The sequence below is a fragment of the Papilio polytes genome, unplaced genomic scaffold (assembly GCF_000836215.1).
Source record: "Papilio polytes unplaced genomic scaffold, Ppol_1.0 DF824303.1, whole genome shotgun sequence".
NCBI classification, from domain to species: domain Eukaryota; kingdom Metazoa; phylum Arthropoda; class Insecta; order Lepidoptera; family Papilionidae; genus Papilio; species Papilio polytes.
In genome coordinates this window covers 1,790,937-1,804,599 of record NW_013524901.1, presented here as the reverse complement: position 1 = coordinate 1,804,599, position 13,663 = coordinate 1,790,937, and the positions used below count along the sequence as shown (strand labels likewise).

General features: G+C 35.1%; 1 protein-coding gene across 1 annotated transcript in view; it reads right to left on the bottom strand.

The window, feature by feature from the left end:
- Window positions 1–164: 164 nt before the first annotated feature.
- The window catches only part of LOC106101774 (ATP-binding cassette sub-family G member 8), a 42,232-nt gene continuing 28,733 nt past the window's right edge, over window positions 165–13,663 (bottom strand). Inside the window, exons 2-18 of the mRNA XM_013281113.1 lie at window positions 8,182–8,265; window positions 7,570–7,709; window positions 6,776–6,907; window positions 6,135–6,275; window positions 5,770–5,914; window positions 5,354–5,535; window positions 5,007–5,157; window positions 4,630–4,785; window positions 4,333–4,524; window positions 3,943–4,212; window positions 3,758–3,875; window positions 3,342–3,522; window positions 3,052–3,175; window positions 2,618–2,782; window positions 2,146–2,266; window positions 1,784–2,067; window positions 165–1,453 (exon numbers count right to left, since the gene is read on the bottom strand). Of these exons, the coding sequence (XP_013136567.1) occupies window positions 1,202–1,453; window positions 1,784–2,067; window positions 2,146–2,266; window positions 2,618–2,782; window positions 3,052–3,175; window positions 3,342–3,522; window positions 3,758–3,875; window positions 3,943–4,212; window positions 4,333–4,524; window positions 4,630–4,785; window positions 5,007–5,157; window positions 5,354–5,535; window positions 5,770–5,914; window positions 6,135–6,275; window positions 6,776–6,907; window positions 7,570–7,688 (2,733 nt within the window). The 5' untranslated portion in view covers window positions 7,689–7,709; window positions 8,182–8,265 and the 3' untranslated portion in view covers window positions 165–1,201. The remainder of the gene's footprint in view (window positions 1,454–1,783; window positions 2,068–2,145; window positions 2,267–2,617; window positions 2,783–3,051; window positions 3,176–3,341; window positions 3,523–3,757; window positions 3,876–3,942; window positions 4,213–4,332; window positions 4,525–4,629; window positions 4,786–5,006; window positions 5,158–5,353; window positions 5,536–5,769; window positions 5,915–6,134; window positions 6,276–6,775; window positions 6,908–7,569; window positions 7,710–8,181; window positions 8,266–13,663) is intronic.

Genomic DNA, 13,663 nt, shown 5'->3' with positions numbered 1-13,663 from the left:
CTAATTTTTGTGTCGTTTTTTTCTTTTTTTTTTAATAAAACATTGTTAATTTATGTCATGTGTTGTAAAAATTGGTAATAATTATTGTCTTTGTTGTTTAGTAATTAATCAGGTATTTATATTGTCACGTGTAAATATGGGTTTATTAAATAAAAATTCACAAAAATAGTTACAAATAATTTTTTATTTCATTATCACGATTCTCCGCACATTAAGGTAACTTACCAATTATTATTTTTTTCATTATTATGGCTCCACAAATTTAATAATTAATATTATATTGCATTGTAATAAAAAACATTAATTTTCAATTTTTACTGAGCATTTTCAAAAAGGCAGTGCATGTTAACTACTTTCATATAAATTCGGCACTCGATTATTTACAAAATACTTATTGTAATATATAGATACTTTTATTTACTAAATTACAATATAATAAAACATAAGTAAGAGTTAAGTATATGTTTTAAGTAATTAAGGCACTATGTTAAAGTAAATAACTACGCACATACATTTTTCTAGTGTTAACGGAAGACAATATAATAGTCAGCCTTCAATATCTACTTATTTTCTCATTAAAACCTAATAAAATCGAGAAAAAAGTTATTTGTACATTATTTTCACTGAAATATTTCAAATAAATCATACCATAGTTTGAATGGCAATTAAAAATCAGACCTAAAAAAAAACTAATCATATTAAATAAGATTTTTTAACTGTAGTAAACAATTTTAGCTTTTTCTGTTTTTTTTTTTGTAAATATCGTTTTAAAACGCAAAATTTTTCCAATGATCTATTTTACTTTCACTCTCGAACGTAAATCTTTCAATAACCTACTTCTAAATTAAGACATAATTTCAAGTCTATAACTTCGTTAATATCAACATTATCCAGCAAATATCTTATAACATTTCTGTTAAATCTATCAATTAAACATTAGTATATTTAGCACCAAATATGACAATCGAATGCTTAAAATAAATAACTAAGTGAGCGCCAACTTTCTTAAAAAATATTCGACACAATCGCTATTATTAAAATTCAATTAAAAAAATCAATTAATAAGCCGACTCTGACATGATTTACGAATTTTCTCGTTAAAAGATAAAATTACCACACCCGACCAACATCATACATAAAATACATTTAATACTAGTATGATTTGTATGGTAATGAACACCAGATAATTCGGCAGAACGTGTTAAGGAGTGTTCACAGTAACTTTGTGACCCTTAAGCGACTTCCTCTCTTTACTCTTGACGTATTTCGTGCAATCAAACACAAACGCTAATATACCGATTATAGCAAACACTGCGTAGAATAGCGCCAGTGCTACGAGGAAGCTGTGTTCGTCCCATTCCCATATGTTTTCAGATCTTAAGTACTCGTAGTTTGACAGCACTTGTGTTCCATTCGGTGGTGGACATGGTACTATTATATCTTGATAAGGTCTCTGAAAATAAAAGACTAATTAGTCTACTGAAATGTCATTTTGAGTTTTAAAAACCGGAGTTACCTAAAAGTAGTGATTTCTGACAGTCATAGTTATGTAACGCGTGTATTTTGTCTATTATTTCATCATGCTTCCAGACACATCTGTCAGCCTTAATATCTGAATTTACACCCTCAAGCAAAGCTTTCATACAATCCATCCATACTTTCTTCAGTCCTCCTCCACCTTTCTAGCTACATTTCATCTTATTACTTTCCTTTTTATGTCTTCATCTCGCCAATTATTTTATTTCACACTTACTAAAATTTAAAAAAAAACGGTAAAACAAACCTGTTTATTAGTACACCTAATATCTTTACTAATGCTGCTTCTGAGTGCAGTTTCACTAAGTTCTCGTTGCAATATCTCTGGCAACACCCATCTTGACGGCGACACGTACTCCAACCATTTGACGTACGACGGCAGATCGTGTTGGTGTAACATCACGCCGTTCACTAAAGTGGTCAGCAGAAGTACAAGTCCTGATAAGATAGATGCAGTCTTCTCCATTGGAATTAGGAACACCATCGCTCGGCAAAGCATTTGTATGCTGATCAGGTATAGAAGCATGTAACCTGCGAAACAAAAGAAATCCTTGAATAATGTTGGTTTTCCTCATTAGTTTTTGAATGGTTCAGAAATTAGATTTGTACCTAAGTAAATATAGAAGCCGTCATAAGAGCCAGGCGCCTGCGTGTAGAGGCCGCTCATAGCATAACTCGGCACCAGGTACGCTAGCCACGTCAAGAATGCAGACCATAGCTCCAGGAATTGCTGCAACAATGAAAATAACATTTAATATTGGCTAATATTGTAAAAGCAAAAGTTTTATATTTACTTATATGTTTGTTGGAGTTTGTAGCCTAAACTGCTGAACAGATATCTATAAAATTTGGCATAGATGCAGATAGATAGAAAGAACACTTTGGTTACTTGCTTTTGTTTGTTTTTAAATTCCACACAGACGCAATGCAGACGAAAACTATTTCATAATGCAAAAAGGTTTATCGTGTACCTTGGATAGTTCGTTAATGAGTTTAAATGCACAATTTAAATATATTCTTCAAGTTTAGTTGAATTAAACATGACGAGTTAATTATTTTTGTCCGGAATAATGCTACATACATCAAACAAGATGAACAAAGTCCTGGAGTAGAGTCCAACAGCGATGTCTCTCTCGACGTGCGGGCGGAGTGCGCTGGCCTCGCGCGCGCTCAGCCACAGCAGCAGCGGCCACGCGCAAACGCACATCACGGAGTAATGGAACCCGATACGGTCGTTTTGAGTCAACTGCGACAATAATAATATTTCTAAAACAATTCTGAATAAACTATTCCTTGCGATTAAGTCAAATTAGAAGCGGAAGCGTCAAAACTTATTTTTTTATATCATAAGATGACATACGAGCAAACGGCCACATGAATCCGACAAAATGACCAAGCGACCGCTGCCCATAGACGCTTAATTGACGGAGGATGTTTCCCCTTCCTATACATCTCCTCCACCGCCAAACTGTTTCCTATGCACTAATCCTAGCCTATTCAGTTTTCGTAGTTCACCTTAGCGTCAGTAGACGGGAGGTCCCAGAAGATGGTGCCGATGATGAGCGACATGACCGCCGCCAACAGTATCCTGGTTATCACGTTGGATAGAGTCGTCATTTGTGTGTACAGCAAGCTCTTCCTGAAAACAATAAAAGTCTAGTACATCCCGGGAACTTTGTACCAAGATTTATTCAGTAATAGTACAAAATGAAAACGAGTAAAAGGTCTACAGTGGTAAAACTAGATGTGGACATTATTATATTCACTACAAAACATTATTTGGAACAATTTCTTTAACTACTTACTCGACAAGAGCAAAAGCTTGCATGACAACGTTGGGCCTGTGCAGCGGCGCGGGCAGCGGCACGGGCGGCGGCGGCTCGGGCGCGGCCTGCGTGCTCGCGAACACGCTCGCCAGCGCCTCGATGCGCCCCGACGACTCCAACATGGCCGCCGCAGACAGGTCGTCCAGCGTCACCAGGTCCACTGGAACACAAACGCAAGAATCAGTAAACATTATATTGGATATACAATTTCCGGAAAATTTAAATTCTTGGCTTCTGATTAATCTCTTGTTAATAATAGAAGCCGGATTAAACTCTGACACCCATAACTTTGATTGAATTTAATATTGTAGTAATTTAAGAACCTTTCTCGTGAAATTGAGTTAATTAGGACGTTTCTTCTTTTCGTTTCTTAACCAATTAATGAAAACACTTACAATAATAATCAGATGGATTCTTGAAAGCAGGGCAAGGATAATCGATTGAAGCAAAATATGGCAACATGTCTCTTCTATATCCGCTGAACATTGTCCTGCCCGCGGATATTAATACGACCTGAAATAATTAATTGTTTAAAACACTGATACCGATGTTGTACAAATTAAAAAAAACATGCAATTACCTTAGTAAGCATAGCAAATATTTCATAAGTCGGTGGGTGGAGGGACATGATGACGACGCGGCCATCCATGGCCCAATTCCTGAGATATTCCACGAGGAAGAAGGTGTCGAAGATATCCATCTCCCTGGTGGGCTGGTCCAGGATAAGCACCGCCATGTCCAGCAGCAGCTGACAGGCTACGTTCAGTCTCCGGACCTCGGAGCGGGTGAGTCGACTCACGTTCGTGTCCCGAACTTGGTCGAGTCCTAATTCCTCTATTAGAATATTTATCTAAAATGAATAAGTTACATTATCTTAGTTTTGTTTTAAGCACTTTTATGCCATCCTGGAAAATTCAGAACAAGATTTTTTTGTCAATGGTTTCTTGCTAAGGAGGTGAAAACCACTTACTCTATCCTTATCGTCCATTTTGACTTGACTGTGGTTCTGTCTGGGCTTCCTAAGCGCCGCGTGGAATCGCAGCGTGTGCTCGACAGTCATGGAGGGGCAGAGCGAGGTGTCTTTGCGCACGTACGCCGCCAGCTTTCGAAGTGTCGAAGACGCCACTGCTTGCCCATTCAGCACTATATCTCCAGATAATTTCTGATGACAAGGTATAAAAGTAAACATCTGACTTCTTTTAGGATTCCTAAAGACCTTTCCTTCTGATTACATGACGTCAAAAATCAAGTACTTAATGTTACTAACCTTTCTAACACCTGCGAGTACATCGAGTAGCCCGGTGGCCTCGTGCTGGGAAGTGGCCAGCACAGCCAGGATATCTCCAGACTTCACCTCGAAGCTCAAACCAGACACCAAAAGAGTTGATTTGTTATCCGGTGACGTTATTTCTAAATTGCTAACCTGAAGGAAAGACATTATTGTTATTTTAATTCCAGCTTCATATTTTAAATTACTAATTTTTGGTAAAAGAAATCTGGATACGAATACGATATACGAAAAAGGGGGTTTTGGTGGCTACTGGATTTCTTAGCAAAATCAAGTTTACATATAATACAATTTTGTTAGGCTACAGAAATAGGTCCTTTTAAAAATTGTAGTCTTCAATATTTTGCTGTACTTACATAATAATTAGGGTAAATGTACGCGGAGTGCGTATATCCATCGAGCTGGTCTCCGGGCCGCAGCGTGGAGTGCTTCCTGGAGTGCGCTAGCGAAAGATGGCTGCCCGCCTTCGACATGCGCCCGCCCAGATGCGAGGATGGCATTAAGTAACTGAAAAAAAAGCACGTACAATAAGCTTATATAAAACCCTTTCGTGCAATGTTACATAATCCACGAAGTGATAGTAATCAATTAAGAGAAGTTATTTAAGCTAGTGTCGTAGAGTAATCAACCAACGCCGATAAAGACGATGACCAACATAATGGTAGCAATGATAATGATAGTAAAGATTATAACAACATAGTACCTGTGGTGGTCGTCAGGCAGGTAGTCAGCGACGCTGGTGCGGCGCGTGTGGGCGCGGTGCGCGCGCTCGGCTCGCTCAGCAGCCAGTAGATTTGCCTCACTATGCGACTTGTGCCGCGAGCTCGCCCACGTGTCCCTGATGCCCGCCTGCTGCATAGCCACTAGCGGTACTCCTGTTGCATGCTGACAGACACAGACATTGCTCAAGATACTGAATCCATTACTCTGCTTACTAATTGAATTTAAATGGATGGATGTTTGTTAAAGTTTGTTTAAAACGGCTGAATGAATGTCGACGAAATTTAGCAAAGGTATAGAGCATAGTCTGGAAGAACACACAGGCTACTTACTTTTCTTTTTAATTCCACGCGGACGGCTTCGCATGTGAAAGCTAGTGAGATAATAAAATCATCATACTTGATAGGAAGGATGTAAGTTCTGCATCCTGAAGTCAGGGTCGGAACGGTACTTGCGGCTGTATTTGTAGTTGGTGGAGGTCTCGTTGTCTGAGCTATCGTAGCCCGAAGACGTCTCACGAACTCCGCGACTTTGTCTCTGCACCCTGATACCAGAAATTTTGTTAGCATTAGTGGATTGTTAAGTGGGTCTTACAAATAAGTGGTTTCTAAACAGAAATAGACAAATAGTTTTTCTTTCATGTCACTAGACGGGTTTTAGATATTCAAACAAAAATGTATACAATGTACAACTTTAAAAGTCCAAGTTTTAGATTACAAAAAGAAGAATCCATGATTTAGGTACCACTAACACAGGAAACTTACCTAGGTACAGATTTCATGCCGCTGCCAATGGATGTTTTTGGTTTGGGTGTTCCAGAGCGCTGGGAGCCATTGTGGTTCGGCGGGAACACGCGCGGCAGACCAAATTTCAAGTAGGTGTACATATTAGAACCGAGCGCTGACCTGAAACATGTTTTCATATTATATGCAGTCAATACACAATTACTTAATAACTGAAGAAACGTGACGTATCCTTGAAAAAACTTAAATACATACACACGACTATTGCCTTTAAGGAACGTCAATAAGCAACTTGATATTTAAAAACAATAAACAAATGTAACGTTTTTTATTTTATTCACTCACAACTAACATCTAACACATTTCCTAGACAAAAAGAAGATTCTAGATAAAGTTGGATTTAATTATAATAGTAAAAGTGAAACTAGATTAAATATTTAAAATGTCATTCTATTTGCTTTCAACAATCTATACTGCATCTAATTCTTCCAAGAATTAAAAAACGGTGTAATTTTATGAACCAAATTTTCTCTTTCATTTATTATGCTAAACAATTATATTAAAAACGTATAAAAGAATATATAAAATTTATAATTTAACGTATAAAAGAAAATTCAAAATGATACAGAAAATACTTAGCTTGGTTCTCTGAAATAACTTACTTCGGTCCATATCTAGGGTGTGAAAGTATAGACTGCACAGTAGTGTCTCTAAGCTGAAAGTTGCCGTAGGGCAGCGGGCTTTTGTCCGTGCTGCCAAGAGCGCTGTCAGTGAAGTCAGAGTTGAGGTTTTGTCTGTTAAAAAAGATTGCTTTAGAAGAAATAGAGTATTTAAAGTGTTTTTATATAATACAAAAATTTAATATTTTAAAATGATAAAATAATATAAGTTTCTTGATAATTTGAAAAAAAAATTGTTTACTTTGATACCGAACGGTACTAATGGCGTAAGACAGGAATTTGTAATTCAATATTTTGCTCTAAAAATGTCTACGTGGATTAATTATTGCGAAAACTGTACAAGTTAACGGAAACCGCAAAGTTGTCGTTGCGATAACCGCTATTTACCGGTAGAATTTAGTAGTTAATCTCTATATTACGACATTAAAATATTACATCCCGATATCATCTTATGGGAGTTTAAGTAACGCAATATGTAAAGGAAATTAAAACGACATAAACCAGAACTTATCATAACTCCATAATTTTAAACTTTTGAATTTTAGTTAGCGACTGTACTTAAGCAATATTTTTTCATCAGTACGTAAAAGTAGACCAAACTGATTGAAGTTAGGTTCAAACAATAATATAAATTATCAACAACAACCAGAAAAATAACACTCTGATTATCTCCAATTTCATAACAAAAAGATGGGAAAGAAAAGATCAATAAGCGTTCTAGTCATCAGTAACTAGTAAATAATGTAGGCTACCACCTAACTGTATAAGCTATTTACCTATAAATAGACCAAGCATGTAAATCCTCGGAGTGCATGGTGCGCGGATCGTGCGCGAGCGGCGCGGCAGGTACCGAGTACCGCCGCTCGCCAAGCCCTTGCCCCGGCTGGGACATCATACCTCGCTAACACACCGCCACCTGCCGGACAAAAACATTAACCGTTCGAATCTAAAATTAAAAATTGAAAATATATCACCCATAGTATTAAATCTTACTTCTTACTTTTATAAATGCGAAAGTTTAGATGGATGTTTGTTAGAATTTGTAACATAAAATGTCGAACGAATCTTGATGGAATTAAGCATAGATGTATAGGATAGTCTGGAAAAAGATATAGGCTACTCCCTTTTCTTTTTTTTAATTCCACACTGACCAAGTCGCGGATGAAAGTTAGTAACAAAACTAAACTAGTAAAGCCAGAACATGTCGGAAATTTCTTTCGATCTTAATTACACTTAAATCTGATGGAAGTATAGTCGAGCCTTAGTTTGTCGAGTAAGAACTCACCATAAGGGGAAATTCTCCGATCAGAACAATCATTATAGGTAACCAAAAACAACAAATTTTAATGTTAACATTTTGCAATCCGACGTAAACAATACACACATACCTGCGTCATCCCAAAACAAGCTTGCAGTGCTCTGTTTGCTTCCATTTACTCTTTGTCATGCAAAACTCCTATCGCTTGTCATATCTGAAACAATATAAAGCGGAAGTCGTTATAATCTCTACTCGAAACAAAACTTTATCATGTTAACACTTTCAGTGCTACTCAAGTTCATTTTAACACAAAACCCAAATGTCATTGAAAGTGTTATCCAAGATTTAATTTAAATAGCAAAACAGATGTTGTAACAAATGTCTTCATTATGGATATAAATTAGTCAGTAACTATGGTCTTAAGTTGAAAATCTTTGTGTTTATTTATATAACGATTCCACCAATCAAACACTGGTAAAACATTGGTATCTCAGTCTTTTTTATAAGAAAACAAAGCCACCATGAAATGTTTCGTCAGTGGAAACGCGTAAAGTATTGTATCAACATTTTATTCAGTGACATTGGTCATATCCTATGTGAAAAAATGTCTGACGAATCCGATGACAAACTATCCAATAGGGTTGACGCTGACAATTTCTACCGAGAAATTTTGTTGTATAAAATTCTTAAATTATATTAATTGCTGAATTCAATTTTGTAAATATTATGACTTTGCTAAGAATCCATTTTCTAATTAAAACGTTTACGAATTAAACGAGACCTTGATGAAGTAATTTTCAATGAATGGGGTCCTCTTCCAGCGGAATTTCAAATTAAATCGTACTTCCTACGAAATTAAAAAAGTCTAACAAACATAAGTTATGGTAGAAGTAGGAAAAGTAATTATCTAGGATATTAAGTATCTAAACACACATTTCTTCAACTGTTATGTTTCTAATAGTTTTTCACAACCCTATTGAAGTTGCTTACGTCACCGGATACAGTCGCGCCGCGCCGGTGTCAAAAACACAAATGGTAAATAATGGCAGTTACGCAAAACTGTGCACTTCAGTATACGTACAGATTAGCTGTTATTTCATGATTAATATAACTTTAACTTTAACTTATGCTAACATTTCTAAGAACAAAGTATTTTTCATTCTTCTTACATTCAAAACCATTATTATAAAGTGTTCATATATGACTCTCGATCAAAGGTATCGGTAATAGTCAGTTGTAGTAACCGTTTGCATTTTAAAGCAATATTGTGTCTAAATCTATACTAATGTTGTAAAAGGAAGGTTTGTATTTTTAATTGTATTGTAATAACTCAAAAACTACTGGACTGATTTCAACAATTCCTTTACGGATTGACAGCTGCGTCATCAGTTAGTAACATAGGCTATTTTTTTATTTGACGCGGACGAAGTCGCAAGCAACATCTAGTAATTTATAAACTGGACCCTATATAGGCTATATAATAATTGATAATTAAAATAATTTAAGTAAATCATAAAGTTTTGCAGGAAACGCTATTTCCTTTACAATCCAATCCATCCATTAAGACGTTATTAGCTGACCTAACCAAGTAATGATTCATTTTATCCCAAGCGGAGTAATCTAAACAAAGAAAATACCTATATTATTAGGATACTGCTCAATCATACAATATTATAGGTAAACATTTTTAAACCATGATGTAACTATGAGTTATAACAGGAAATTATTTCAACCTTGATTTACTCCTTAATGTCACGATATTTTATAGTTAGGATTATAACCTCAAAATATTTATCACCTTAGTAGCGTAATTTAGCTACTTTTCAAACAAATTTATGTACATTGTTTAACCGCTGTTAAAACACTTTTTGTGACTGAATGGCCACTGTTTGCCTTAAAGAAGCGTTTACAGATTCACCGGGCTTGAGGACGAGCGCATAGCGCTTAGCCTAAACCTCGTTTATGAGTAACTAAGCTCAAGGGAGCAGGAGCCTCGGCACCAGCCGTTACTTCTCTCTCGAACATCTTCTCTACTGCATTATTTTTGGTTTTAAACTAGAATAGTTGTATTAAACAAAACAGAAAACAAAATTGTATTCATTGTTAGTAAATTAACGGCTAAATGTTTGAAAATTAGATTTTAAATAAACTATTGCGATGCTTCGAGAATTAGTAAATCATTCTATAACATCTTTAGTACATAAATAACATAATCAGTTATGTAAATTGATAATTCAAAACGTTTGTTAAATGGTCACCAAACACAATAGCAATCAATAGTAAAATATTTTATAACCTTTGTGAAATAATAAATGTTAGTGTTTCATACACAATTGGCTGTCAATATTTGATTCGTCTAGAAAGTTTATTAACTGATGATATTTACAAACGTACGGTGACATGTATTAAACGCTAAAAACCTGTCACACCGAATTGTAAATTATCTGATAACAATCTAACGTGTTAAAAATGTGATGGGAATATCAGATTTTGCTACTCTATCTAAAAATGATTTTTAAGTTATCTCAGCCTCCATCAGCCAGTGGTGGGACAGGTCCTAAATCTATTATAATACAGTTAGAGACCCTCACCTCAATACAGTGTGCTGGATAACATGTGTAATTAGTACCGGTTTTTTAAATTGCATGCTACATGTCTATGAATTTTTATTAACACCTAATAACACGTTAAACCCGTTCTTGATCTTTATTTCGAAGGTGTTCAATAAACAATTTAATTTGTGCATAGAACATTATGAGTTAAAAAAATAAATTGAATTAACGTACAGTTGGCGCATCTGGCGGTGATCCATTTAATAGGCTAAGGTCGTTTGATTCTACGCAGTGAAACAATAACCAATGGGACACAGCTTTATGTTCCAAAATCAGCGGGCAATGGTGCGCGAATAATGCTTTTTTTAATTCTGGCGTTTGCGGAATTTATTGTTACCTCATTGGTTGTTAGAGTGAGTCGAAGTTTGTTTCACAACGAACGAGGCAATTTTTCTGTGCGAAGAATACCGCCAATTTCCGCCACTGTACCTTTTAAATGAAACCGTACAATGCTCCCGAGATAAAAATGTTATCGAACTCTTGGATATAATAATGACTTAAAAACAATAATGCTAATATTGTAAAAGTGAAACTTCGGATTAAGTGAAGCTATAATTAAACGAGCGAGAAGATTAAAAAATGAATATGTAAATGATTTAACCAAAAATAATGTAACAAAAATGGTCGCATCTAGTGAAATATAAAAGCCATTCGCAAAGTTGTTTCGACAATTGATGGTTTTATTGACCATGGCATTTTTCCAAACCCACAACCTGTACGGAACTACACGACAATTATCAGTAAATCGATAATGTTTTGTTCGTGGGCGAATCCTTTGTATGATAATTGCTAATTAAATATTACATGCGCGCCTCCACGCCACTTTGTGTTCCACCGACAAGTCTCGATCATATCTCAATGTGTAAATACGTGAGGTATGGAACTTACTTTTCTTTTTTTTTCTTTTACATCTTTGCCTCATTGTGTTTAGCACGCGTTCACGTTTGATTTATAATCTATGTTAAATGTTAAATTATGCATAATATAATTGTTACTACTGATAAAATCAGCATCGATTGATCATAAATGGAATTCTCCAAAAACGATGTCGAAAGATATTTTAAACGCTCGCATTCTATGGCCTTTAAACTCGATAATTGTTTATTATCTTCACCTAACATGCACGACCATTTAGCGAGTCTATATGACATGTCTACATGCTCAGTGTGCATGTAAAAAAAACCTATACCATATTCTAAAAGTACCAAGTTTCTTACGATTCTCCAATAAGCAAACATAAGTCTTCATATCTTAGTATTTTTTAAGACTAGCTTTCGCCCGCGACTCCGTCCGCGTGGAATTGAAAAAAACGAAAGCGAATAGCCTATGTGTTCTTCCAGACTATCCTCTACATCTAGACCAAATTTCAAAGAAATTCTTTAAGCCGTTTAGGCTACAAACTTTAACAGACATCCATCTAAACTTTTACATATATCTCGTAATATTATTATGATTAACAGAATGAAAAGCTACCAAAACCTTGCTACAATATTTTTCATTAGTCGTCAGTATTAAATGTACTAGCATGGAAAAGTCCTTTCTCAGGCAATAAGCAGGTAGCGTCTGGGCTATTTTGGTCCGGGAACGATTTGCGATGGCGCCGCCGGGTCGTTAACCTGCACAGGACAACCGACGACGCGGATGGAATTTCATTTTAAGGAAAACGCAAAAGGGACAAAATGCATTAAATGTGTAAAGATTGATATACGGATAGCCAATTCCATTTTTTGTATTAAAGACGCCCATAGACATCTGCAATACCAGAGGAACAGAAGAGCGGTAGAAACCTTTACTCATGCCCTTGGCGAGATGTCTATGGCGCCTTCTTTTTTTACCATGATTAGAAGTAGCGAGGTTAAAAGTCAGGTACCCTAATCGCGTCCTGCTCCAACATTTTTGTCGTGCGGTAAACGCTTGTCTCTATAATCATTAAATAACACATTTTATACACAATATTTCCCATAATTTTGACTCGAGGTCGATAGAGTTAATTTCCTTCAACATATCTAAAGCTATATTTACATAAAGATACCTTACGACTCTTGCGAAAATATTACAAGAAAATACTTGTTTTCGTAACCACAGAGAACAACAAAAGGAAATGCGAAAATGATGACAGTGTATAGAATCCGATAATAACATACTTATTCTGTATAATCTGTAATGCGTGTGATTTAAAAAGTATTTTAGGAAATTTTTCTGTGTCTATGGTATAACCTATATTAGTACAGGATTGTCTGTATAATTAACCCGTGAGAATCAAAAATAAGGCATTGAATTTAAGAAATATCAACAGTATTTGTCAGTCGCTTAAAAATAAGAAAAACCAACAATAGATTCATCGCCTAATTTACTAATTTAAACAACTTAAGCCAGATTTATCTTTTCTCCATTGATAAATAATATATGAAAAAATTGTATTTAATTAGAAAATACTTAAGTTGCTTATACATATCTTTATTATTTTTATTTTAATAAATTATAATATTAATTTACAAGTTACTTTCCAAAGCGAATGAACTTTTAAAACTGATAATTATTTGCGCGATTTTTTCTTTTTAAATTTCACTTTCGTTCATAATAAATCTGTAAAAGCACAGTATGTATGGTTTGTTTGAGATTTCTTTTGTTCAGAGAACCAGTTTGTGAACGACAAAATGGCGGATGAGTAGTAAACATGGACATACCGATACAACTGGATCCTGTTTAGCTTTCTGACTAGCAACATTTTTATCTTTATTAACAGTTTGAAAATTTGCTAATGTGCTAAATTATGAATAAATTAAATATGTGCATTTTTGTTTGACCTCTACTGTTTAAAATGTTTGAAAAGGACGTTCATTTTTGCGATTTTTTTAACTTTCATCGTAATTGTCATTATTAATGAATAATTATTTCTCCTTTCTACTTTATCTGTGCTAATATTATAAAGAGGAAAGATTGGTATTTTTAGATTTTTGTATATATTGAAATAACTCAAAAACTACTTGGCCGATTTTA